At 40.4% G+C, this 27,951-nt stretch overlaps 1 protein-coding gene across 1 annotated transcript in view; it reads right to left on the bottom strand.

The window, feature by feature from the left end:
- Positions 1-27,951, bottom strand: part of gosr1 (golgi SNAP receptor complex member 1) — an 82,221-nt gene that overhangs the window by 37,204 nt on the left and 17,066 nt on the right. The window contains exon 6 of the mRNA XM_028806903.2: positions 19,428-19,502. Within this exon, the coding sequence (XP_028662736.2) occupies positions 19,428-19,502 (75 nt within the window). The remainder of the gene's footprint in view (positions 1-19,427; positions 19,503-27,951) is intronic.

Raw genomic sequence — 27,951 nt, forward strand, 5'->3', positions numbered from 1 at the left:
GTACATTTGTAAAACAACTAGTACACATTTAATCCACTGTGATTCAATATTTTACAATATTAAAATGTGAAAACTTCCAAGGAAAGAAAACTTTTTATAGGCACCAGACCCAGCTAAAACGAAAGTAACACATCATGCGCCTGTAAACCAAGAATGCAGACTAGAGAGCAAACAGCAGAGGGAGTGGCATGGTGTACACTTTACTGACTGAACATGCATTAAAACAAAAAGAAATTATGAGCACAAACAGATATAGAACAATCAGACCTTAACGTAAAGTGCCTGCAGTAAATCAACAGGGGTACTGAATTCCATGGGACAATTTTTTATGAAAATGACAGTTTTCATTGCTAATGTAGATTTGTAGTGAGAGGAAAATTGAGTAAACAGGAAAGGGCAACAGATATGAATAGGACCAATACTATGGAATTAAGTATTGGTGCAGTTTAAATATTTCAGAATCATTTTAATTGACAAATTAATATATTTGACAAAAGTAGTTCACATTCAAAGGGCAAAAGACTAGTGCCATGTTGAGGTTCTGTTTTTACTTTAAGAGTTAAGAAAACGGATGGATGGATGAACGAATGGAATTACTTGTTATATAGTTTTTCTTAATTGGTTATTTTTAGTAAATAGACAATTGTTCATTTTTCTATGTAATTATTATATTGTACTTTGCTGACAACTGAACATAATTGATAAAAAAAAACTATAAAAATAAAAATGCAGATACTGTAACTGCTCTAGTCTGCATACTATGTTAATGAAAAAAGTAAAGGTGAGACATGTGAATGGGGCTGTACAGTAAAATAAATGATGACCAATTCTGGTAATGCTGATCATATCATATCAATCCACCTCTCCAAAATAAAAGTTAATTTCAAATCCTCCAACCTAAACAAGTGTCTTTATCCTCTCAAAGCAAGAAATTTTGCATCATTAAATCATCATTTTTCATACTCCTCCTTCCTTGACCTACCTGTTTTTTCTGCAAAGTGCATGCTGCACATAGCAATTAAATATATGTACACTACCAGTCAAAAGTTTTAGAACACCTGTTTTTTGTTTTTCTTGAAGTTTAATCAGTCAAAATGCATTGAATGACCTATAATGGTGATAAGGTAAGTAGTTAACTGTGAAAGATTTAAATTTAATGATTTAATGAAACATTAAAATGTATGCATTTCATAAAAACTGAACAAACCGAGGTGTTCTAAAACTTTTGCCCGGTAGTATATAAAGACTATTCGTATTTTTAAGTTCAAAATGTATTGCCATATGTGAGAAGTCCAATAAGATTCTTACCAAATGATCAATGAGAAGCCAATAATACAAACAGAAGACAATGTGCACAACACTATAGATGAAATACAAGATTTAAGGCAAAAACTGCCCCTCAGTATAGTCTTGCACATACAAGTGCTGTTTAACATTACCACTTAACTGATCCAGTATGCATGGTTCAACTACTACACTAAGAAATTGTCTACATGGTTTTTGCACAGGCTCCTCATACCTGTGTTGCTTTTTCTCTTGTTCTCTGAATTTCCCTTGCATACAAAAAAAAAAATTCAGATTAGGTTAACTGGTACTGTACCTCCAAATTATTCCCTATGCAAGTATAGTTACGTGAATGAGTGGGTTCAGTGATTGGCACCTGGTGCAGAATGGTTTCCTGTCTTGTACCCAGTGCTGCTGGGATAGACTTTACCTCAGTGACCTGGAAGAGGACTAAGCAAATCTGATACCATTATGTTTAGAGGTATTGAGGTGGTGCACAGACAGGTTAAGTGAGTACTTCAGGGGCACATAGTGAGTCAAAGACAAGAGCTGAACTAGCAATCTCACAGTTTAGAGTTCAGTGGTCCATACACCTCATTGTCTGCAATCTAATATATAACTTAAAATAGTTTTGCTACTTCATGTGTAAGGTATCATTTGGATATGGTATATAAAAGCAAAAGGCAAAAGTCCAAGTTATGACAAAGAGTGATAAAAGACAGAAAAGATTCTAAAAATGTTAAATACTACAATGTCCCTAAAGGAAGTGGAGCTCAAACTCAGCAGCTTTTTTCCCCCTCTCTAATTGCTATGTGGAATCCCCGGGAACATGTCTTAAGTGAACTAAAATGGTACTTGAATTTTTACTGGAAGTTATTATCAGGAACCACAATTGTTAGAATGATTCCTGTAATTGTCTAATGGACTCATTGGTCTGGAGAGGGCATGTAGTTCAGCCATACACAAGACCATTAAATTGCATTCTACTTACTACTGCTACCACTGTCATTTCTGTAGAAAGACAATGATATACAAAACCTCTTAGAAAGAAACAATAGAAACGTGGGCCTATGAAACAACAGGAATTCTAATATGAAAACAACAAATTACTGATAACAAGCAGAAGAGCAAGTTGTCAAAAAATGTACTTTACAACTGAGATCTAATCATTCAGCCCATCAGGCCTTTTAGTTAAGTATTATTCAAGTTGGCCCAGTATCTCATTCAGTCATTTCCTTAAAAAAGAAAACCATGACTATTTGGTTCTACAGTACTACTTCAACTTGTGTAGCAACAAAATATAGAGGTGTAGAACAAAACCTTTATTGTCCCTGCTGTTGAGGTGCTTGTCTCGACTTCTAACTGAAATAAATAAAATTCTCAATGCCTTCACTGATTTTGAAAAGCTTTTAGGGCTCGTTTATACTTCACGCTCAGAATGTGTACACGCCCGCATCATGGCTGCCATGCATTCCCAGCATTCATTTGACACGTCCTCTGATCAGGTCCTCAGAAATCAACCTGACGTGTGCGCAAGTTGCAGTACCAGCAAAAAGTCGGGGGTTGGGGGAGGTTGCGCAGTGTACTAAAAGTTGGAATGCGATGTCAGAGTCTCTGGGTACTATCTACATGTGACAGAAAGCCGCTTTGCAGATCCTATGAGATCGATGTGCACGCTTCGATGTTTGATGAATGGTTCGATGTGGTGAAGCAAAATGCCAACATACAAATTCATTCGTGGTGCTTTTATATTCAAGCGTCGCATATTCCTGATCGTAATGAAATGATACATTTTAAAAGTCTCACATACCGCCTTCTGTGCCATCTTTTTTTTCTGGGGCTTCCTCTTGACCTGACAGCAGCGGCAAACAGCAATTGATCGCCACACAGAACACATTAAATATATGATATTCCAACTCTCTGCACATTTAGAATCCTAAGATTTATACTTGATATCATTTTCATGATGAAATGCAATAAAGTATGTATGTTACATTTTACAGATAAATCATTAATTTCTTTGAAATACTGAACACTGTTAATAATTACACACATGGGGGTGACACGGTGGCAGAACGGTAGCACTGCTGTCTCACAAGGAGTCACGTCGCTGATATTCTCTGCCTGGAGTTTGCATGTTTTCATGCTGGGTTTCCACAGTGTGCTCCGGTTTCCTTCCAAAGATATGCACATTTGGTGACACTAAAATGACGCTAATGTATGTGAGTGCTTGTATTCACCTTGCGATGAGCTGATGCCTGTCCAGGGATTGTTTCTGCCTCGTGCCCAATGCTTGCTAGAATGGAAACATCCCTGGATTGATGAACTTAATTATTAAACATCATTTTCAGAAATACTGCGGTAAGATGTCATCAGAATTTAATGGGTGTTCCAGGCAATTCACAACACAGCAAAACCAAACCTTTTCTCACCGTGATGATATCTCGCACTGCCACGTGGTGGATTCCTCCAGATTTAAGTATGTGCATAAGTATAAACAGTAAAACGCTTGCAGCATGTGTCGCGTGAAGTATAAACCTGGCCTAAAATGTCTTCTGTGGTTTAAAAAAAAAAAAAAACAAAAAAAAACCAATGAACGCCAACAGGAAATATTTTTTATTCTTAGGGTTACAACTGACTGGTTTTTCCCCACATAAATTATTTAGGAGTCATATTTTTCATAGTGGCATGATGAGGAATGCTCGGGAAAATTCAGACGCAGTTTCAAATATACCCAATGCCTAAAAACATTTTAAGATTGGGGATGCTGCCCATGTAACTATTAATGTCACTTAATTCAAATTTAACAAAATCAAAATCCAAATGTGATTATATCAGTGCCACATGAATTAGCAAACACCAAGAAAATAAAGGCTGATGTCACTTCCAAAATTTCACTTCCAAAAATTTGTAAAGCTGCTTCTGTAACACACCCTTAGTGTCTATATTATGACTGGTTGTTTAACATGTGGTGATTTGAAATTTGGGCGGCACGGTGGCACAGTGGGTAGCGCTGCTGCCTCGCAGTTGGGAGACCTGGGGACCTGGGTTCGCTTCCCGGGTCCTCCCTCTGTGGAGTTTGCATGTTCTCCCCGTGTGTGCGTTGGTTTCCTCCGGGCGCTCCGGTTTCCTCCCACAGTCCAAAGACATGCAGGTTAGGTGGATTGTAGATTTTAAATTGGCCCTAGTGTGTGCTTGGTGTGTGGGTGTGTTTGTGTGTGTCCTGCGGTGGGTTGGCACCCTACCCGGGATTGGTTCCTGGCTTGTGACCTGTGTTGGCTGGGATTGGCTCCAGCAGACCCCCGTGACCCTGTGTTCGGATTCAGCGGGTTGGAAAATGGATGGATGGATGATTTGAAATTTGTGTTTGCATCAGTGCATGTAGTATGAGCTAGCTAAAAACAGTACAAAGTATAATTTATCTGCGTAAATTTATAGATATATAGTCATGTGAAAAAGAAAATTTCACCTTCTTTCAATTCTAAGGTTTTACATATCAGAACATAATAAAAAAAGTATATGGTCCTTAGCAGGTCTTAAAATAAGGTAAATACAACCTCAGATGAACAACAACACATGACATATTACCGTGTCATTATTTAATAAAAACCTAAACCAAAATACAGAAGCAGTGTGTGAAAAATTAAGTACACCCTTACTGTTTCCATAGGATTCAAGAGGGTAAGTAGCGGTCAGGTGCTGCTAATCAAATGATCTTGAGTAAATGATCATTAGAAAGTGTGACCACCTCTGTAAAAGCAGAAGTCGTAACATTTTGCTGGTCTGGAGTATTCAGGTCTGTATTAACAATGCCATGGAGCAAAAGAGATCAGGAATGATCTCACAGAAGCAATTGTTGTGGCCCATCAATCTGGGAAGGGTTATAAGGCCATTTCCAAACAATCTGAAGTCCATCATTTTGCAGTGAGAAAGATTATTTACAAGTGAAAAACATTTAAGACGGTTCTCAATCTTCCCAGGAGTTGACTTCCAGCAAATTCATCCCAAGGTCAAACCGTGCAATGCTCAGAGAAACTTCAAAAATCCTAAGAGCTACATCTCAGATGGTCTTTCCTTGGGGTGAATTCACTGGGATGTCCTCTCCTGGGAAGGTTGGCAACTGATGTTTGGCCATAATGCACAGCACCAAGTTTGTCGAAAACAAAATCACAGCATATCAGCACAAATACCTCATACCAATTGTCAAACATGGTGGTGGAGGAATGATGATTTGGGCTTTTTTTGCAGCTACAGGACCTGGGCACCTTGAAGTCATTGAGTCGACCATGAACTCCTCTTCATAACGAAGTATTCTATAGTCAAAGGTAAGGCCATCTGTAAAACAGCTAAAGCTTGGCTGAAATTGGGTCATGAAACAGGACAATGATCACAAGCACACCAGCAAATCTACAACAGAATGGCTGAAAAAGAAAAGAATCAAGGGTGTTGCAATTGTCTAGACCTCAAACCGATTAAAATGAACTGAAGCAACACTGTAAAGAAGGTAGGCTCAAAATTCCTCCACAACAACATGACAGACTGATAAAGACAAAGAAAATCATTACTTCAAGTTACTGCTGCTAAAGGTGGCTCTACAAGCTATTGAATCAAAGGGTATACTTAGTTTTATGCACATGACGTCTTCATTTTGACTTCATTTTTGTTAAATAAATAATGACATGGTGGAATCTGTTGTGTGTTATTTTATACCTGAGGTTAGATTTAAACAAGGGGGCTTCGCTCCCTGCTCGCTTCGCTCGCCTACCCCCGGCGTTGTGAACCCGTGCCCGCTGGGCAGCCGTAGTTTCAGATGTGCGTTGTAGGAGCTTGCGTTGTTTTGAACCCGTGCTTGCCCTGCTTCTGCGGTTTGAGATGTGCGTTATAGGCGTATATCCATCAGTCGAGCTCGTTCGGTTTGAACCCGTGCCTGCTTTGCCTCCGCAGTTTCAGACGGTGGGTCGCGTTCTGCGTTTTGTACGATCCCAAGCAGCACATTATTCCTAACTTCACTCCGCAGTAGTGCCATGCACAATATGGCGGTGACGCCTGCACCTTCACTACGCAGTAGTCCCACTCACAATATGGCGGCAACGCCTGCGCCTTCCGTATTATGTCAGGTTTTACCATGCTGTGTAGGCGCCTTTGCCTTTCGTACTTTCCCGCGCCTTCCGACGCGCGATGTAGGTGCCTGCACCTTCCGGGTCTGCCTCCGCTGTGTGGTGTGGACGTTTAACTGTCGTTTTTTCTGCTTTTATATTCTGTATCTCGCTGTGTATGTGTTTCGTGCCTAGGTTTTTTTGAAGCTGTTGCATTCCAGTTTTCATCATCTGTAACCTGCTCTCCATGTGTTTGGCCCCGTTCTTTAACCTCTTTATGACGTTTTACTTTGTTTCCTACTCTGTCTTTTATTTCTGACCTCGCTTTATCCTGCTTGCGGCATGTCAGACGGTTCGTAGTCTCTCCCGTTTCGCTCTGGGGTGGGGGGGCTTTGTGTGGTGCCTGCGCACGTTCGTAATCTCTCCCGTTTCACTCTGGGGAGGGGGGCTTTGTGTGGCGCCTGCACACTATGTCTCCTGCGTCCACGGGCAGGTCCCTGCGTCCATATCCGGTTTACCATTCTCCGTTAGCAATATGGATATTTTTGGAATTTGTTAAGGACCAAATGTTTTTTATTATGTTCTAATACATAATTTTGGGGAACTGCACAAGAGTGTACTTTCTTTTTCACATGACTATAAGTATACATAATAGCTTAACATAAACATTAGTAAGCATTACAGGAACATTTGATATTTTAATTAACTCTTTTAGAGCTGATTTTTTTTAGTTTCTTTTCTCCCAGGGCTGAATATTTTTCATACATCAAATCAACAAAAAAATATTTATTTTTGACAAATGTTAGTTTCTTGCATGTTGTAAGAGCCTGCATACTATGTGATTTCACATACATGTTACAAAGCAAAGTCCTGCAAAGTATGTTAATGCTCAAAGCAGCCAATTGCATGAATTGCCACATTACACTGCTTATAATATGTGTTGCACTGATGCCTCCTTTTCCATTGTCTGTTGCTGCATACAACAGTCAGGTTTGTACTTAGGGAATCCATTCCCGGAAAATGCTGTAATTCCCGGGAAAACAGCAACAGCCAAGCTCGCATATATAGAATGTAAAAGTGTAAAAATCGATCAAGAAATAAGAGTTATAGTTGAAAATAATTAAGGTGGCGCCATTGCTGCAGCTTGCACTTCATCAGACAACAGCTTTGAAAAGCAACTTGAAATTGCAATGCGTCAGTCTGTTGCATCCGCATTATCTGTGCCAAGAAAACTGCCATCACAGAATGATGACAAGAAACTGGATGCATCAGTAAAAGCTGAAATGTCCGTGTTTCAGAGCAACGGCAAACGCGGGCGTTGTTTAGAACAAGTGTATCAGTATCTGATGATTGTGCCGCCTACTTCAGTGGAGGCAGAGTGTGCTTTCTCAGTGGCTGGCGTACTTCTGCATGAAGGTGCGCTCTTGCCTGGACAACCGTACGCTGGACACGTTGTGCTTTCTACGCTTTCATTACAGCAACTAAAGATACATGTACTTATATGACAGCATGAACTGTTTGTAGATAAGGTTAGTCTTTTATTTGTGTCAACATATTTCAGTATTTTTATTAAAAATAAGTGTCGGTCATTCTAAAACCGTTCACATGTGAGATTCTCGTGCACTGTGTCATACCCGGGAGCCCGGGATTCCCAGGAATGAAATGCAGAATTCCCGAATTCCCAGGAATGGATAAACCTGTCTGGGAATGGATTCCCTAGTTGTACTTTTTGTCCTCGTATGTTGCAGGAAAGTGGAGCTCAGTCAGCCTGTCTGGCACTGCTCTTTGTGATGGCCTCCCTCGTTTTGCAAAAGGCACTGCAACATATCCTGCCAGCAAACTGGCCACCTTCTTGCAGAAATCTGCTGCAATGATGATGTTGTCACTGTTTGCCTGCTTAAACATTATATACCCATTTGTGAGTGCAATCTCACGCATGCGATGGCACACGGTGTGGTACCACTTATTGGACTTATGGCCGTAAGCATACGACCCCAGCATCTGATCTAGTTGATCAACTCCAGCCATTTTACAATTATACTCCTCCAGTGCAACTGGGTTTCCCTTTTGACAAATTAAGTTTCTCACATGTATTGTTGGTGTGTACTGTAGAGAGAGACAAGTCACCCATTAGACATTGTGCCATGCCACTGACACCAAGTTTTCCACCCGCATGAAAACAGGACTGTCACCACTCTTCATTTTCATCCTGTCTGGCTTCAACTGTGTTCATCTTCACTGTAGCACACACTCCAATTCCCCTGCTCTGTAGCTCCATGAACAATTCAGGTGATGTATAGAAATTGGCCATGTATACATGACCCAAATGTTCATATCCCTGAAGTAGCTCCAGCACAACCCAAACTTGTCAAGGGACAGTTCTCTCTACAGAAGTACTTTCCTGTAAATGTTACTATTTTCAGGCAGAAACCAGGGTTTGCTTCTGCCAGTACAAAATCCTTTATACCATACTTTGTGGGCTTGTCTGGCATATATTGGCAGAAAAAAAGGTGTCCCTTGTATTTTATCATAGATTCATCCACAGACCAATCACAGTCAGGCTGAAAAAATTGTTTATATGTTGGTTCCACAATGTCAAGAACGGGCTGAATTTTACACATGGGGTTATACCCTGGCTCACCCCTTGGGATTTGTTTCCAGTTATCAAAGAAATGAATAAAACTTTGCAGGAGAACGTACCTATCACACGGCATAACCTGTCCAAAGCCACCTGGGGACAAAGCATGTATGGACCAATGCTCCCTGAAGTTATAATCGCCAGTCCTGTTCCATCACTATTTCGTAATGCCACAAAGCCCTTTATGTCATCTTTTGTTGTGGGTTTCCATGTTGAAAAACGAGAATGCAATGCAAGCGCACTCTGCGATTCAAAAAATTACTCAGCATACCCGTTTGTCTCATCTGACAGTAGCTGAAATGCAGCCTCAGGAAAGAACCGCCTGAAGTAGTACAGTGGCTGGTAATCTGTGATGTCCAACAGCAAGCCATGCCATCTTGTGTAGTCCGGTAGCTAGGTTGGCTTCCACAGATCGATGTCTGGGTATTCCTCACAAGCGAACCTTGCCGTAAGTGCACCGGCTGTGCAAATGTGCTCAACTGGCAGCCAATTAGCTATTGTGGAATCAGCTGAGGCATGATTAGCTGATGCCAGTTCCTCACTCTCTTGCTTGATCTCCTCATCACTCTCAACAAACTCAGTCTGACTCGGCGATAATGTGCAAAACATCGTCTGCAGAGTATTTTGTTTTCTGCACTTGCTACGCTCCTTCAGGAGATGTCGATGCCATCTTGCCTTTGTATACATTTCATAACTCACGCACACAAAGGGATTAGATGCCGAGTAAATGAGTCTAACATTCCTCCAAGCAAAGAGGGAATAGCTTTAAAGTAACAATGAGTTTTGTCGCCGTTTACAACTGATTATTGCCCTTAACCCCTCCCATCGACAAAAGTCAACATCCACCCTAAAGGAGTTAAAGTATTTCCATTTTGTTAACTTGATATTATTTTTGCTTGTCAGTTCTATATGTATGGAACCAGTGTGTGATTGTGCATTCACTAACCATCAACGTATATATACAAACTAGGGGGCTCCGCCCCCTGCTCGCTTCGCTCGCCAACCCCTGGTGTTGGGAATGACGAAGAGCGTGATGTATGAATGAGATATAGAATAGTGTGACGGTGTAGATGATGCAAATAGAAAGCAAACAATAAAGTGTGTGGCACAGTGTAAAGGTTTATTTTAAAATTTCTTTGTACACGTCGTTTAAGTGTAAAAGGTAATTCCAGCTCAGAACTTGTAAGGTCAATGAAGATGGTTATTGTTGTGATCAGAGTCAAGTTTGTCAGAGCTTAGAAAGAGTTGTGTCTCTCCAGGAAGTAATGGAATGACTTGGGTATTTATGTTTTGCACATTAATATTTTTTGTTGACCTAATATAGTGTGTTGTGTTAAAAGGGGCATTTGGTCTAATGAGATTGCTGTTCCAAATCTCTCTGTAACTAAGTTGTCGCAGATAAAGGCTTGAGGAATTGTAATAATATGTGGCTGAAGTCCATCTGTATTGGTGAGTGTACCATCTCTCAGTTGTAATAAGTAATTGTTATGATTTGGTTCTGGACATCGTATCTTTTTTACTAACTGTATCTTTTGAAAGCAATGCCAATTGTCTGCGTATTTTAAGGTGCACTGAACAATAGCTGAGTGCATGGCATCTGGAAGAATAGCTAAGCACTGTCTAAAATCTCCTCCTCATAAAAGTACCTTTCATCCAAATCGAATATTATTATTCATAAACGTTTGTAGAAGTTTATGAATGGTGTTGAGTAAGTGACTTAATGCCATTGTACATTCATCAATAATTTACATTTTTTCAAGACGGATGTCACGTGCAGTGCCACCGTTAATGTTCATAGTGGATACCGATTTGTAGGATCTAATGCAGTTGATAAAGATTTCACTTTCAGGTACATCGTTAGTTAGAAGCTTTTGTAGATATTCAGTATATGAATGTAAAGAAGGCAGTCTAATTTGACCCTTTTGACAACAACGTGTAAATGTATTACTTGTATTGCCAGTTGTTTCTTCAGGGAAGTGAACTGAATCACAATAATTGCAAATGACATTCATTAATCCGAATGAATTTTCCTTGTGTATGTTTTGCTTGTGCCGTTTGAGAGGCGCGTTGTTGCATGTGTAGTATTTGGGACGTGTTGTTTTGGAGCTGTAATCGATTTGTCTGTGCTGTGTGAGAAGCCTGTTGTAGCTGTCCTTGCCGTTAACGTATGTCTGAGACGGGAGGTGTTTCGTTTTGAATCCGTGACTGTTGCGATGCAGCACTTTGATTGCTAGCTTGCGTCATGTGGATCTAGGATGTAGATTTGTGCATATTTGCGTTGTTGATTTGTTTCAGGTTGTAATTTTCCAATGCGATGCAGTGCAAATGAACTATTTTAGGATCTAATGCAGTTCATAAAGTTTTTACTTTTAGGTACATCGTTAGTTAGAAGCTTTAGTTGAGCTTTGCGTTTTTGGAGTCGAGACATTTATTCTTTTCGAAATATGGATAAGTAATAAGGAGTATTGCACTCACTGTTAATATGGAGCCTTTTCTGCGGTTGAACGGTTAATAGTGCCTTATTGTAATGAGATCCACCTATGCTGCATAGCCGTCTATTTTGTTGTTTCTTTCGTGTTCGTGTGTTTGTTCCTGTTATCCTTTCCTTTTCGTTTTGTACCCGTGACCGTGTATGACGTTCACTTTAGAATATGTGGCTTTGGGTGTCACTTCTTATGGATGTGTGTGTGTGTGTGGGGGGGGGTGAGGATTGTTGTTGCGCGAGCGTCTTCTTTCTTTTTGTGTTCCTGTGTCTTGTTGAATCCCCCTCTTTGTGTGTGTCCCGTCCCTTGCTTGTAGGGTCTGTGGGGTGGTTTTGTGTTCTTTTTTTTTTTGTTCCATGGGCTTGTTGAATCCCCCTCTTGGTGTGTGTCCCGTCCGGTGCCTGTAGGGGGGGGGGGGGGGGGGGGGGGTTGCCTTGCTGTTGTGCGCGAGCCTCTTTTTTTTTTTTTTTTTTTGGGTCTAGTTTCGTGTGCAATGTGTTTCGTGCTTTGCCTGCATTTGACTACTTTTTTATGTGCCTTTTCCTTTTTTCGGTGCTCATTGTGCGTCATTTCTCCTTTTTTGTCTTTTTTCTGTGGTCTTGTCCGTCTCTCGCGGCCCCTCATCCGCCTCTCGCGGCCTCTTTTGTCCCCCTCTCGCGGCTCCTCATCCGCCTCTCGCGGACTCTTTTTGCGCCTGCGCAGTACGTCTTTTTGCAGCTACGGCCCATGGCCGGATGTGCCTGCGTCCATCATCCGGTTTAGCATTCTCGGTTAGTAATATGGATATGTCACTATTAACTAATAGTGACATAACTACAGCATAATTAAGAATGAACAGCTTTACATTATAAGAGTGCCATGAGCACTGCAATACCGATTTCCATCTTCTAAAAATCCAGTGAAATGCAGTCACTGCATTCACATACCCATTTCAAGATTAATAGATTACAAATACATTAAAATGGTAATATGAGCATCCATGCAAGATTTCATAATAGCTAACACTAAAAGTTGATGCGATTAATGTAATATCAGTTTAAGATGTCAGTTACACCATTAGGGAAGGACTGTTCTGACAGTCAGTCCCCCTCCTCGAACCGCCACCTTATCGTGGTGGAGGGGTTTGCGTGTCCCAATGATCCTAGGAGCTCTGTTGTCCGGGGCTTTATGCCCCTGGTAGGGTCACCCATGGCAAACTGGTCCTAGGTGAGGGATGAGACAAAGTGCGGTTCAAAAAGACCTTCTATGATGAACAAAAAATTTGGACTGCGTTTTCCCTCGCCCGGACGCGGGTCACCGGGGCCCCCCCTCTGGAGCCAGGCCTGGAGGTAGGGCTCGATGGAGAGCGCGTGGTGGCCGGGCTTGCACCCATGGGGCTCGGCCGGGCACAGCCCGAAGAGGCAACGTGGGTCCCCCTTCCCATGGGCTTACCACCTATGGGAGGGGCCAAGGAGGTCGGATGCAGTGTGAGTTGGGTGGTGGCCGAAGGCAGGGACCATGGCGGTCCGATCCTCGGCTACAGAAGCTGACTCTTGGGACGTGGAATGTCACCTCTCTGAAGGGGAAGGAACCTGAGCTAGTGCACGAGGTTGAGAGGTTCCGGTTAGATATAGTCGGGCTCACCTCGACGCAAAGCTTAGACTCTGGAACCAATCTCCTTGAGAGGGGCTGGACTCTCTACCACTCTGGAGTTGCCCCCGGTGAGAGGCTCCGAGCAGGTGTGGGCATACTTATTGCCCCCCGACTTGGAGACTGTACATTGGGGTTTACCCCGGTGGACGAGAGGGTAGCCTCCGTCCGCCTTCGGGTGGGGGGACAGGTCCTAACTGTTGTTTGTGCGTATGCACCGAACAGCAGTTCGGAGTACCCACCCTTTTTGGAGTCCCTGGAGGGGGTGCTAGAGGGCATACCTTCTGGGGACTCCCTCGTACTGCTGGGGGACTTCAATGCTCACGTGGGCAATGACAGTGAGACCTGGACGGGTGTGATTGGGAGGAATGGCCCCCCCGATCTGAACCCGAGTGGTGTTTTGTTATTGGACTTCTGTGCTCGTCACGGACTGTCCATAACGAACACCATGTTCAAGCATAAGGGTGTTCATATGTGCACTTGGCACCAGGACACCCTAGGCCTCAGTTCGATGATCGACTTAGTAGTCGTGTCGTCGGACTTGCGGCCACATGTCTTGGACACTCGGGTGAAGAAAGGGGCGGAGCTGTCAACTGATCACCACCTGGTGGTGTGTTGGCTTCGATGGTGGGGGAGGATGCCGGTCAGGCCTGGTAGGCTCAAAACGTGTTGTGAGGGTCTGCTGGGAACGTCTGGCAGAGCCCCCTGTCAGAAGTAGCTTCAACTCCCACCTCCGGCAGAACTTCGACCACATCCCGAGGGAGGTGGGGGACATTGAGTCCGAATGGGCCATGTTCCGTGCCTCTAATGTTGAGGCAGCTGACTGGAGCTGTAGCCGTAAGGTGGTCGGTGCCTGTCGTGGCGGCAATCCCCGAACCCGTTGGAGGACACCGGCGGTGAGGGATGCTGTCAAGCTGAAGAAGGAGTCCTACCGGTCCCATTTGTCCTGTGGGACTCTGGAGGCAGCTAATAGGTACCGGCAGGCCAAGCGGAATGTGGCTTCGGTGGTTGCGGAGGCAAAAACTCGGGCATGGGAGGAGTTTGGGGAGGCCATGGAGAACAACTTCCGGATGGCTTCGAGGAGATTCTGGTCCACCGTCCGGCGTCTCAGGAGGGGGAAGCAGTGCAGTGTCAACACTGTATATGGTGGGGATGGTGCGCTGCTGACCTCGACTCAGGATGTTGTGGGTCGGTGGGGGGAGTACTTCGAAGACCTCCTCAATCCCACTAACATGCCTTCCAATGAGGAAGCAGAGCCTGGGGACTCAGAGGTGGGCTCCCCCATCTCTGGGACTGAGGTCACCGAGGTGGTCAAAAAACTCGTTGGTGGCAGGGCCCCGGGGGTGAATGAGATACGCCCGGAGTTCCTCAAGGCTCTGGATGTTGTAGGGCTGTCTTGGTTGACACGTCTCTGCAACATCGCATGGACATCAGGGACAGTGCCTCTGGATTGGCAGACTGGGGTGGTGGTCCCCCTCTTTAAGAAAGGGGACCGGAGGGTGTGTTCCAACTACAGAGGTATCACACTCCTCAGCCTCCCTGGAAAAGTCTATTCGGGGGTCCTGGACAGGAGGATCCGTCGGATAGTCGAACCTCGGATTCAGGAGGAACAGTGTGGTTTTCGTCCTGGTCGCGGAACAGTGGACCAGCTCTACACCCTTAGCAGAGTCCTGGAGGGTGCATGGGAGTTCGCCCAACCAGTCTACATGTGTTTTGTGGACTTGGAAAAGGCGTTCGACTGTGTCCCTCGGGGAATCCTGTGGGGGGTGCTCCAGGAGTATGGGGTACCAGACCCCCTGATAAAGGCTGTTCGGTCCCTGTACAACCGGTGTCAGAGCTTGGTCCGCATTGCCGGTAGTAAGTCGAACCCGTTTTCAGTGAGAGTTGGACTCCGCCAGGGCTGCCCTTTGTCACCGATTCTGTTCATAACTTTTATGGACAGAATTTCTAGGCGCAGCCAGGGCGTTGAGAGGGTTCGTTTTGGTGGACTTAGGATTGGGTCACTGCTTTTTGCAGATGATTTTGTCCTGTTTGCTTCATCAGGCCGTGATCTTCAGCACTCTCTGGATCGGTTCGCAGCTGGGATGGGAATCACCACCTCCAAATCCGAGACCATGGTCCTCAGCCGGAAAAGGGTGGAGTGCCCTCTCAGGGTTGGGAGCAAGATCCTGCCTCAAGTGGAGGAGTTCAAGTATCTCGGGGTCTTGTTCACGAGTGAGGGAAGAATGGAGCGTGAGATCGACAGGCGGATCGGTGCGGCGTCCGCAGTGATGCGGGCTCTGCATCGGTCTGTCGTGGTGAAAAAGGAGCTGAGCCGTAAGGCAAAGCTCTCAATTTACCAGTCGATCTATGTTCCTACCCTCACCTATGGTCATGAGCTATGGGTAGTGACCGAAAGAACGAGATCGCGAATACAAGCGGCTGAAATGAGTTTCCTCCGCAGGGTGTCTGGGCTCTCCCTTAAAGATAAGTTGAGAAGCTCAGTCATCTGGGAGGGGCTCAGAGTAGAGCCGCTACTCCTCCGCATCGAGAGGAGTCAGATGAGGTGGCTCGGGCATCTGATTAGGATGCCTCCTGGACGCCTCCCTGGTGAGGTGTTCCGGGCACGTCCAACCGGGAGGAGGCCCCGGGGAAGACCCAGGACACGCTGGAGGGACTATGTCTCCTGGCTGGCTTGGGATCGCCTTGGGATTCTCCCGGAAGAGCTAGAAGAAGTGGCCGGAGAGAGGGAAGTCTGGGCATCTCTGCTCAAGCTGCTGCCCCCGCGACCCGACCTCAGATAAGCGGAAGAAAATGGATGGATGGATGTTGTGACAGTTTGAAAGTGCCAGTGCTCTCTTGCGTTAGAAGTTTTTTTTTTTATTTATTTACTGCTCTGGACTTGTGGAAAGTGTGGCAGATCGAGTTGTACTGACCCAAGGTGAGCCATGTGAAGCAGGGTAGTTGTTAAAACTGCGCAGGCAAAGGATTAGGCAGATCGTATAGGTATTATGGAGCAGCCATGGAAGGAGGGTCTCAAAGCTAAGATCTAGACCTGGGGCCTCATGTATATACAGTGCATACACAAAAAAAATTGTTGCACACACCTGTTTAAATACTCACTTCAAGATGTATAAAAACTAAACTTGCCGTAAAGCCATGCACATTTTCATGGCAGCCTTACACCAAGCGTACTCAAGTTTCTGCTTGGTTATGCTAATGGGTGGCACCCAGCATCAAAGCAGTTCTACTGTTTCTATGTCGTTTCCCTTTCATTTTTAGCTTCACATTCATGATGCGAGGTTTATCAAAAACACCAAAATTAACTGCACATCATTTAAAAATATAATTCACTTGATTGCAACCATTCTGTAGTATTAGGGTGTTGAACTGTGTTATGTATTATGGATGTAGTGAGAGGTTAAGCAAAATGACACCTTTGATTGGCTAACTAAAAAGAGCACAACATGCAAGCTTTCGAGGTACCTCAGGCCCGTTCTTCAAGGTGTCATTTTGCTTAACCATTCTGTAAAAATTTAATGGTGCACGGAATGGCCAAACTGTTTCAACTACCATATGTGTTTTAGCATTGTTAGAAGACATCGCAAATGGAATAATTAGAAGATAGCACTATTTACAGATGACGATGATTGGTTTCCAAGTCTATTTAAACTTACTTTATTATATGCAAACCTCACATGTGCACAATGCTCTCCTATATATATATATATATATATATATATATATATATATATATATATATTAAATAAATAAAATAAATAAAACCTGACTGACTGACTCACTCACTCACTCTCTCCCTCCCTCATCAACAAAATCAATATTTCCTGTTTAGCTAAAAAAAAGTCAAATTTGGCTAGATGGTACATCTGGGGCAGTAAATATCCACCAAGAAAGGACACTATGATATATCAAAATTTAGGGCTAAATCCTCAAGAAAACAAAAACATTAAAAACCCCAAAATCTCAAAAATGTTTTGATTGATTTGATTGAAATATGTTGACATTATAGAAAGAAAATTAGCTGCCCCATGTTTTTATTATTTGTCAATATTTTTTTTGTTAATGCTGTAGTGAGTGGGACATTCTAACACACCACGTCCCCTTTCCTTATCAGCTCTGGCACTTTATTTTACTGTGTACACCATAAGTGACAATAAATCTGAGGTGAACCGATTACACTAGATTTTTATCATCAGTGAAAAGTCTTGTTTTTGAAAAAGCCAACAAAGTTGTGCATCTAAACATTATCATTAAATTTGCAATACCAATCACCACTCTACGTTAAGCACTTTTTGAAGCAAAAGGGAAATTAACAAAAAAAACAAAACTCTTGAATTAACTTATGGAGCCATACCATGACTGAACAGAATGAAGTGCAATTTTTTCTATAGCTGATAGATATGCTGTTTTTTTAAAAATGTGATAAGAGAACAGGAGTTTGTAAATATAATTAGAAACTTATGTTTTCATTTCCTTGGTAGACATTTAGTTAAACCCACTATATAAAGAGGTAGTACCAATTTTAGGTTTTGATGCTAAAAGAGAGTTGAGATTTTTTAGAAGTTTAAAATTTTTAATTAATCAATTTTAAATCACCATTATAACATTACCGAATATTGCCTCACTGCATCTTGGTGCCCCCACCCCATAAGTTATTGTCAGGGTGCACCATGCTGTGCGCAGTTCAAAATGTTAATTCTTTTCACCTGTTCATTTATGTACAATGCTTAAAACGTAAAAAAAAAACAAAAAAAAAAAACTGCACCCGCTAGATAAATGTGCAGCCTGTACATATTATTTCTTTTTGTAATAACAAGTGTTGGAACTTTATTGTCTAGCTATGAATAAAAAAACAAGCTTGAACATACAACTGACGACAAAAAAAAAAAAAGCAAAAAAAAAAACGCTTGAGTGAACAATGTAAACAACTGAAAAGTGTAAATATCTAATAAGGGTAACAGATACTGAAAATTCACATTATTCCTACTTCAATTCGAAAGAATCCAGTTTCTTATAAAATTCTGTTTTGCAATGAACATCAACAAAAGGCAAGGTCAGTCAGAAGGAAAATTAGGAATTGACCTAAGGCAGAAATGTTTCACTCATGTGCAACTGTATATAGTACAGTCAAGATTAACCAACTCCAGTGAACTAATATTAACCCCTGGTTTAACAAAAATACTAACACAGTAAGTAGAAAAACACTTAGTTACACAGTACTTCTGAAACATCCGATTAAGTAATGGCACTATAAAAGAGGTCCATTATCTTAGAAAATTCCCTGGGTGGAGCTGGGTAACACAACTAGTTAAATATAAAAAAAGTCACGCCAAAACAAATTCCCATTAGCACTAGAAATTACATGAAGCCAGAAGACAATGGAGGAATGAAAAATAAAAACCGTATGAAATAGTATTCCGGGAGAAAATAAACATGAACAAAATGAATATTTGTGTATAAAAGGCTAAGTTGCATTCTTGATGACCTAAGCTTACAGAGTATTATCCTGCATGAGTACGTTCCACAGTTTCATTAGGACATATACTTGAATTCACAACTATAGGAGTTGCATATGTAGTAAAATAAGTCTAGTTTGTGACAGTACCACTAAATCGAGGTTCTCAATTAAACTCGTCTTTATGTGCATCAAATATGCTCAATGATGTCATAACATACCATCTTAAAATAAATTCCTAAGCATATACTCTGTCCTGTCATAGTTCCATAAGTATTTGGACATTGACAAAGCTTTCATGGGGTTTGCTTTGTTTTCTCAGCCTAATGATGGCCTGCTTTTACTTGCATGGACAGTTCTTTGGACCTCATATTGAGTGTTCACAGTGACAGCTTCCAAATGCAAATTCCACACTTGGAATAAATTTCAGACCTTTTACTTGCTTAATAATTAATGACATAATGAGGAAAACTTCTCCCACCTAGCTATGGAACAGCTAGTAGTCAAAGGAATAATGTGTGTGTGTGGGGGGGGGGGGGGGAGATAATGAGTGGGGTGGTGGCTTTTATGCAGAAAAATGGCTGAAATTCCTGAACAACTCGTACAATATTTTTGGTAAATCCCTTAAATTAAAGCTGAAAGTCTACACCTCAAATACAGAACGATTGCTTTATCTCAAATCCATTGTGGTGGCGTACTGGTCCAAAACTATGTGTCATTGTCCAAATACTTATGGACCTAACCACACCTCTTTCCACATTCACATTAAAAAGGTTACATGTACAAAAAAAATGACAGTAGATTTTTATGTTTTGCTTTCCAAAAAATAATGCCACTCTTACTTGCGCAGATGCTCATGCTCCTTCAAAAATAGTTCTGTTCTTCTGTTGTTCACACCAGACCCACTTTTGTATGACCTGAGAAAAGATACAGATATTAAAAGTCACATACGAAAAGCAGTGAGCCTCTCCAAAGAAAACATATAAAATTGCCAGAAAATAACATTTGCAGGCACATTTATACATTATTTACTTCTAGTTTAATTTTCTGAATTTGTTGCATTTTATTAAATATTTTTGTGGTCTGTAATGTTATCATAATCAGTAATCATGAACAAATGTCTTTTCAGGTGGCATAAAATATTGACGAAAAGACCTAAGAAACCCAGACAAATACTGAGGGTGTGCTGGAAACGATTACTTTAATGTTACTGTTCAAAGTGAGTTCAACACTCACACTCCACCTTTGGAGAGGTGAAAGACATTCTAAGTAAATGAACCATGTGAAAGACCTCAATGATTGCAGAAGTAAAATAGTTGTAGCTACAATATGGATGATGCCAGTTATGAAGGCAACCATAACAAGGGGTAATACCCATCAAGGCTGCAACCCTAAGACCCGATAGCTTCTTTTACCAATGCTCTCCATTGTTAAATTGAAGAGAGAGGCTTTCCATGCAAAGCTAGAAGGACTGCCTCTGGATTCATTTGACTAAGATGTAGCATACCAATATGTCAGAAAAGCTGCATGTATAACTATGATTGAAGTGAAGGGCGCTATGCTGGGGGAATTTGTTGTGACTATGGAGAATAACATCTGAAGGGCGTGACAGACAGGCTGTTTCCATCATGTGTGTAGATATATTGACCTCAACTGTATACATCATTAAGAGATGGAAGGAGCAATGACACTCTACTTGGAGAGTGTTTGGTAAATATCACTCTTCAATTTTATATGATACAAGGGTACAGTACCTCCAGAATCACAGACCCCAGTTGTAGTGCTTATCTCTCTATTATAAAAAGAAATCCTGTCCTGGAAAGCAAAAGCAAGGTTACAATACGTGATCTTCTCGGAAGACATTTAAAAGACCCGCAAGACCAAAGAGACTTGCTATGGTGCGTCTCACGGGGACCGTAAACATGAGACATTGTGCCAAGAGATTGACCCAGGACAATCTCGCGATGACGTAGAACATGAGATTCTTGCAAGACACACCCTACTTACAATCTATCAAACAGGACAACGGGGCAGCAGAACATTCAGTCTTGTGAAGGATTTGAGCACACACAGATGCAGGGTCTCAGCGCATATAAAGCATATAAGGACATACGTTATAAATGAAACGTCGACGAATAAGCAAAGAAGAAATCAGCGCAGAGAAATGAGACTCAAAAGCATTGGAAAGGAAAAAGAAAAAATAATCTAGGTGCAAATTCAAAAAATAAGGCAAGTAACTATCAGCCCGTAACAAGTGGAAATGAAACAAAGCACTTCCAATCGGGCTCAGAATTAAAAGACAGAGTAACAGACAAAGCAGAACTTCATAAAGACGTTCACATAACATTGGCGCTATACACATGCAGAGCAGATTATGAAAGCAGCGCATTCGAAAGGCTCAAAAAAAGTATGCGCGATCCAAATGTGGAGAAAGTTAAAGAATATGAAAGTAGGAAAATTAGAAAGTATAAAAAAAAAAAGAAAGTAAAGATCGCAGTAGCGCAAACAAACAGAAATTATTACTCGAAAAAGGGAAAATTATCACCACGGACCAGGTGTCATTGGAAAAAAAAGCAGGACAAAGCGAGGTCAGAAATAAAAGACAGAGTAGAAAAAGTGAAAAGTCATAAAGAGGTTACAAAACAAAAGGGCCAAACACCAGCAGAGCAGGTTAGAGATAATTCAGGATAGGTTTCTCTGTTTGAAATTTCAGCACAAAGCGATCTACACCATCATCAGTTAATAATTTTTTTGCAAAGTAACCAATAAATGCATGTGAGGTAAAACACATTTTTAAAATTCTCTGACTTAAACTTCAAAGCCTTACAATATTTACATACTTCTGACATATCACCTACGTCCATATATTCGATCTCTATTCGCCTTTTAGTTATTTCTCCGAGTAATAATTTCTCTTTTTTTGCGCTAATGCAATGTTTACTTTTTTTTTTTTTTTTGACACTGTTGTTTTTTTCTGCTTTCATATTCTGTATTTTGCTCTGCATGTGTTTCGTACCTGTTTTTTGGGGGTCTTTTTCATTCCAGTTTTCATTATCTCTAACCTGACAAAGTCATTAAACACATGTCTCACTGACCATTTAAAAGATTCAGCATATTTGGACTCGAAAGATTCCAAATATTGTTTTTACAGAAGTTCTGAAATAAAAGTGAAACTAATGAAATAGCAACAATTCAAAGAAAAAAAAATCTTAAAAGTGTGTCCGGAAAACCAAACATGGGGGTTGGAGAGCTAAGCCCCCTAGTTTTTAAAAAGATAACAAACTCTTCCAGTTACCAATGGATCACAGTCTTCAGCCTCCTACTTAGGAAAACCTATGCAACTGATATTAGATCCAACCAAGAACAAAGAACAGTGGAGCAGCTTACATACTTAAAGGGGCACGAAAGTTTGTCAATCTAGGAGCTTTGCATAAAAAAATATATTACTGTGTATCTGGTGTTATGCATTATTTTGGGTTTATTACTTGTCATATTTTTCTGTTTTTTATGTGATACTTGTAATAACATACTGTTCATATCAAATTCTGGATATTCCTTTGGCCTTGTGGAGCCGAAAAGGCAGGGCAACCATAACATCACCATTTAACCAGAGCTGAAATGGCTCTGGAGTAAGAGAACATTGTTTGTTAAGGAGATGTGAATATTTCTATTTTCTTTGGATTTTCTGACTCTTCATTTTTTCATTCTGTTCCTGGTTTTATCTCCCAGTTGTAGATTTAGACTTGAATACTTGCCCTTTGCCTTTTCTTTCAGTTGTTTTGTTGTTGACTACAGACACTCTGAGATGCATATCGGCTTTTATCTTTTTATGTGTCTCTGAAAAGTACAAGGGAGACTTGACCCAAAGTGATACTTTGATTAAATATATCAGTTAACTGAGGCAAGTCTACCCTAAAGAAGCCTAACTTTGGGGAAAATTAGTTGTTGATCTTTACAAGTATGAAAAGGATTACAAAGCTGTTTTCAAGATGTAGGCGATCTGCCAGCCCATAGTCAGCTTATTAATGTCTAAATATGGAACACTATACAACCTTTGCAAGACAAGGTAGGCTATCCTGCCAAAATCTCTGCAAGAACAGGATTTAAAATTGTAGTTTGAAAGAACACCAGAACACCACCTAGGGATATGCAGAGCTCTCTTTGTTAAGGTCAGTATTTATGACACTGCCATAAAAAAAAACAGTGAACAAAAGAGAAATGCATAGAAAAGTACACAAACAGAAAACTGCTCCATTTAGATGAACTGAGAAGTCCTTGTCTCCGCTTTGTAAAAATGCATATGAATAACCTTCAAAAGGTTCTGGATGGCTGTTCAATACACAGATAAGCCAAAAGCATACTTTTTGACTGACATGGCTCCTGTCCTGTGTAGAAAAACAATCATTTCCAGAGAAAGAATCTTTATCAAGAATCAAACACTGTGGTAATTAATGGGCTGGGAATGGTTTTCTGTATCAAGATCTAGACAACACATATTTATCGAAGGCACCACAAATTTTGCACTATTAGTGGATTCAACAGAAAAACAAACATCACCTGTTAGCTGAAAAGTATCTGGTTAATGCAGCAAGAAAATGATTTTCAAACACACATCCAAGTCAATACCATGATGACTGGAAAAAAAAATTTAGAATGGCACTTCAATGGGTTATGGGCTAGGATGTGATTGGGGTTGGGGTGGGTAATACAAATGTCACTGATATGAAGCAGTTCTGTAGAAATTAGCTAATTAAAATTCATTTGTACTTCAAAAACATGGTTCCATAAAGGGCACTTAATTAAGTATTCTTTAATGAATAGATTAAAAGTTTGCAGTATTTTTTCCACTCAGTACCCATTTTACCCAATATTATGCTTTTCCTGATCCATGCAGAGGAGAGATGCTGGGTATATTGGGAGAAGGATGCCAAGGACAGAGCTGCCTGGGAAGAGGAAAAGAGGAAGGCCTAAGCGAAGGTTTATGGATGTGGTGAGAAAGGACATGCAGGTGATGGGTGTAACAGAACAAGATGCAGAGGACAGAAAGATATGGAAGAAGATGATCTGCTGTGGCGACCCCTAACGGGAGCAGCCGAAAGAAGAAGTAACATGTAAAAAATGCAGTAATGCAGAATATCAAATACTTCAACTATACTGAACATCCTGTTACAGAATAGTCTGTTCAAACAATGTGTACCATTTTGACTAAAAAGTTAATATACAGTGCATTATCCACACTACTTCGCACAAAGAGCACACATAAAATAATAAATGTTGCACAAAAAATACTATAGGCAGAATATTGCTGCAAAACTTATTTCTTACATGTGGTTATAGAATACAATGCATTTTAAGGAGTCCCATCTACTGTATTTACAAACAGTTCCACCTAGTGGATAAATCATATTACTCAATGTAAAGATAAACAGAAATTCAATGTAATAGATGACACAAAGCTTATACTATAATTGTTAAGGGGTTAAATGTATTTAAAATTATTCAACTCAAAAACTAAAAAATGAAATGCATAGCTGTGTCTTTCTTCAGCACATTCTAATTTTAGTACAGTATTTACAAAGTCCAAAGCTCCGCAGTGGAACAATAACATTGCCATTCCAAGTTGCCATCAGCATTGTCTAGATTATCTTTTATTGGATTAGGTGTACAGTATTGCTCTGAATTAATCGGACAGCTTTCTACCAATGAGAAAGGACATAATTCTCCTTTTCAAAACAGGCTACTCTACAGAGCTTCTCTCCCAATTAAATCTCTGAACTTCACTTCAAAAGGAGTTTGAACTTTCAAGGTTCTGAATCTCCGCACAAACCAATCAATGTTGAGAAAGTAAAAGTGTAAAACCGTACACTTTGTGCTACAGTATATGTCTTGTTTAGTCTGATGTGCCCAATGAAGCAGAAAATAAAACTCTAGCAAACTTTGTCAAGATAGGTTCTTTAGAACATCTAACATAACTGGATTATGAATCACAGAAACTTGAGTGGCGCAAATCTTTTCTGTAATAAAGTAACTGAACTGTATCAAATACAGTAATCGCTAAATAATGTTACAATTTAGTAGATGGCTTTATTCAAAGCACAAAAAATTAATACACTGTGCATAAAATACTGACCAACTCAAGGTCTATTTCTGCTTCAGAGGTTTAGGGAAAGGCAGAATGTAAAGAAATTTAAAATTTAGTTCCATTTATATAAAACAGATGGCAGAAAATACTCCTTCTCATCAATTAACTACACTTATTTTTACAGTTGAGCAGAAAACGGAGACAGAAGTATAAATAATTTGATGCTAATTTTAATCCTGCAACACTGAATATTACATATTATGACTTCTACTATAGTCCAGGCACAATGTTCTTATACTGCAGTGTTCTTTGCTCTAGTGTAGTAAACATCAAACTACCATATTAGCTCATATATAGTTGAACTCAAAATTATTAAATTGTTCTTATTTGATTTGTTTATTGCAAACAGCTGAAAGTCTGTAAATTTTGTCAATAAACCTATTTTTCCAATGGGGGTTGAATAATTTTGATTGCAACTGTAGTTAACAGTACACTTGTACCTACTTCATTTTACTTTCAATAGTAACTACTGCTAGATGTTAAGTGTTGTCGGGAAGAGCTGCGAGATTTATGCCAGGATTACACACTCCTACAAAGCAACATGAAATTGAGAAATGATTTATAGTGATACCTTGAGATACGAGTTTAATTCGTTCCATGACCGAGCTTGTAAGTCAAAATGCTTGTATCTCAAATTAATTTTCCCCATTGAAATTAATTGAAATGAGATTAATTCGTGCCAGACCCCAAAAATCCACACCAATTTTTTGTTAAATGTTTTCAACATAAGAAAAATGTATTTATAATGAACAAATATTGTATACAAACAAAATAAAACCTAATACATAAAAGAGAATCTAAAGAAATAAACAGACGTTGACAAAGCCGATTAGCGTATTGTAATGTTTTTTTCTTTCACTTCACTTTTGCTTAACTTAATTTTCTTCTTCACTAGTTTTTTTCTTTTTTGCCACGCTTTCATCACTTTCATTCGCAGGACGTTTCAATAGAAACCTGCCCAAGGAGCTTTGTTTAGTCCTCCCCTTTAGAATGTTTCTGAAATGAGTTAGGCAAGTGTCATTAAATAGCAAGGCTGCACGTTCAGTTTCTTTTCAGTAAAGTCAGGCGTTAGGCAAGTGTCATTAAATAGCGCAGCTGCACGTTCAGTTTCTTTTCAGTAAAGTCAGGCGTTAGGCAAGTGTCATTAAATAGCGCGGCTGCATGTTCAGTTTCTTTTCAGTAAAGTCAGGCGTTGGGCAAGTGACATTAAATAGCGCAGCTGCAAGTTCAGTTTCTTTTCAATAAAGTCATGCGTTAGGCAAGTGTCATTAAATAGCGCAGCTGCATGTTCAGTTTCATTTCAATAAAGTCAGGCGTTAGGCAGTGTCATTAAATAGCGCCACTGTATGATCAGTTGTAATTTTTTCAGGGTGTTTCTTTTCTTTAAAGTTCGAAACTTTTTCCCACATTGCAAACACTTTCTTTATCTCACTTTAAGAGATAGCCTCGTCCGGGATACCGATCTCCTGCAGAACCTCTGTATGTTGCTGCGTATGTAGTTCCGTCAACTCCTCTGTCGTCAGTTCCGCGGAATGTGCGGGGACAAGCTCTTTGATGGCTCATATTTCAAGACAAAAAATCGACCTAGTGACGGCTCGTATCTCAAAAAACTTGTACATTGGGGCACTCGTATCTCAAGGTATCACTGTATTTCTGTCACCTGAAATGCGCTACTGTTCTTACACACTTGTTTGCTGAAAAATTACTTTTTTTTTTTTTTTTAAACTTAAACCACTTTTGAAGCAGCACAACACTCTAAAAAGTGTGTGCATTATTTGGTTTTCAGAAAGTATTTATGTAAGAGTCACTTGTCAGGTGACAGGATTTTGTGTGAACTGTTCTATACAGATAACCAATTGTACATAATAGACCAACACAATTCACTGTACGAAATGGATAGTTAAATCATCTTAATCCAGAGTTCATAATACTAAAAATAGACATAATACATAGATAGTGGAAGCTTATGAAATAAAGATTTGATGACATCAGAACAGCATAACACAACTGCAAAAGTCATCGTACTTATCCAAAATACCAATGTATGTAAGATATACACAAAATATAAACTACATGAAATTCCTGTATGACTCTCCTACACTCTACAAGTGTTACCACAATGAAAAATCAAATACTCCCTATGTGAGTAAATCAAATACAACCACAGCAAAAATATGTCCAGTAGTCGAGCAAGGCTACCATGTTGTTTCTATGGAAGAATCCCATACGAAGATGGTCACCTTCATTGGAAAGATGGTAACAACAGAAGCTGCAAATAGACTTTTATGACGTATTGTCATCGAAGCAGTAATACATGTCTTCACCGGAGGCCCTAGGTTCACAGTGGTGCAGTGGTATTATAAAGTTCTCAGCATCAATTAACTTTGCTTTAGTTTGTCTATCTTGATGTGGTCAAGTTAGTGAAGCAGTATACTAAATTAAAGGGCTCCAAGTATTCCTTCAAACAATTCATTTTAACTGCAGCCATAAGAAAAACACAAATGTTACTTTGCAGAAACTGTGCATCACTAGTCTGATAAAACCAACATTCATTAATACAACATTAGAAAGCGTATATTAAGTCTGAAATGCTGTTATTATCCAGTGAATTAGTTCAATAAGTCAGGTAGGTGCAATACTTGTCTCTTCAAAACACCTTTCATTCAAGCAGTTTTATTCACAAATAATTTACCAGGAAGGGCTATGAGTAACCTTGAGTCAAAATGGCAATAAAGTTGATCTGAGCTGCAATTGGCTACAAGTGTGAAAAAGGGAAATCTGCCAGTACAGCTTGAAACATTAACAGGCCAACATTCCAATAAATATTTGTGGAACTGTCCTAAATGTCAAGCTGTACAACAGCATTCTCCCTTTCTCTGCATGGGTTTGTTGCAGACACTTTATTGGCCGATTCCAAAAGGCACTGAACTTTCTCAAAGTTGTTCCAAGCTACATAGCATGAAACACCTAGTCTTCTACGGTTTTCAAAAAACGAAGCAGTAAATTTTGTTGACATAAACCGCAATAGATGTTATTATGGTTTTATTTGTAAGTTTACCTCTTTTTCCTATTAGTACATAATGATCTCTATCAATATCCCTTTAATTTTGTGGTTCACTGTTACTTCATCCAAGAAAACATGATATCTTAAGCAGAAATAGGAAAAAAAGGTAATGTGCTTTTTGATTCAATCCATGTGTCGCGGAAGGTCTTAAATTTACTAA

Source organism: Erpetoichthys calabaricus, chromosome 8 (assembly GCF_900747795.2).
Source record: "Erpetoichthys calabaricus chromosome 8, fErpCal1.3, whole genome shotgun sequence".
In the NCBI taxonomy this organism is placed as follows: domain Eukaryota; kingdom Metazoa; phylum Chordata; class Cladistia; order Polypteriformes; family Polypteridae; genus Erpetoichthys; species Erpetoichthys calabaricus.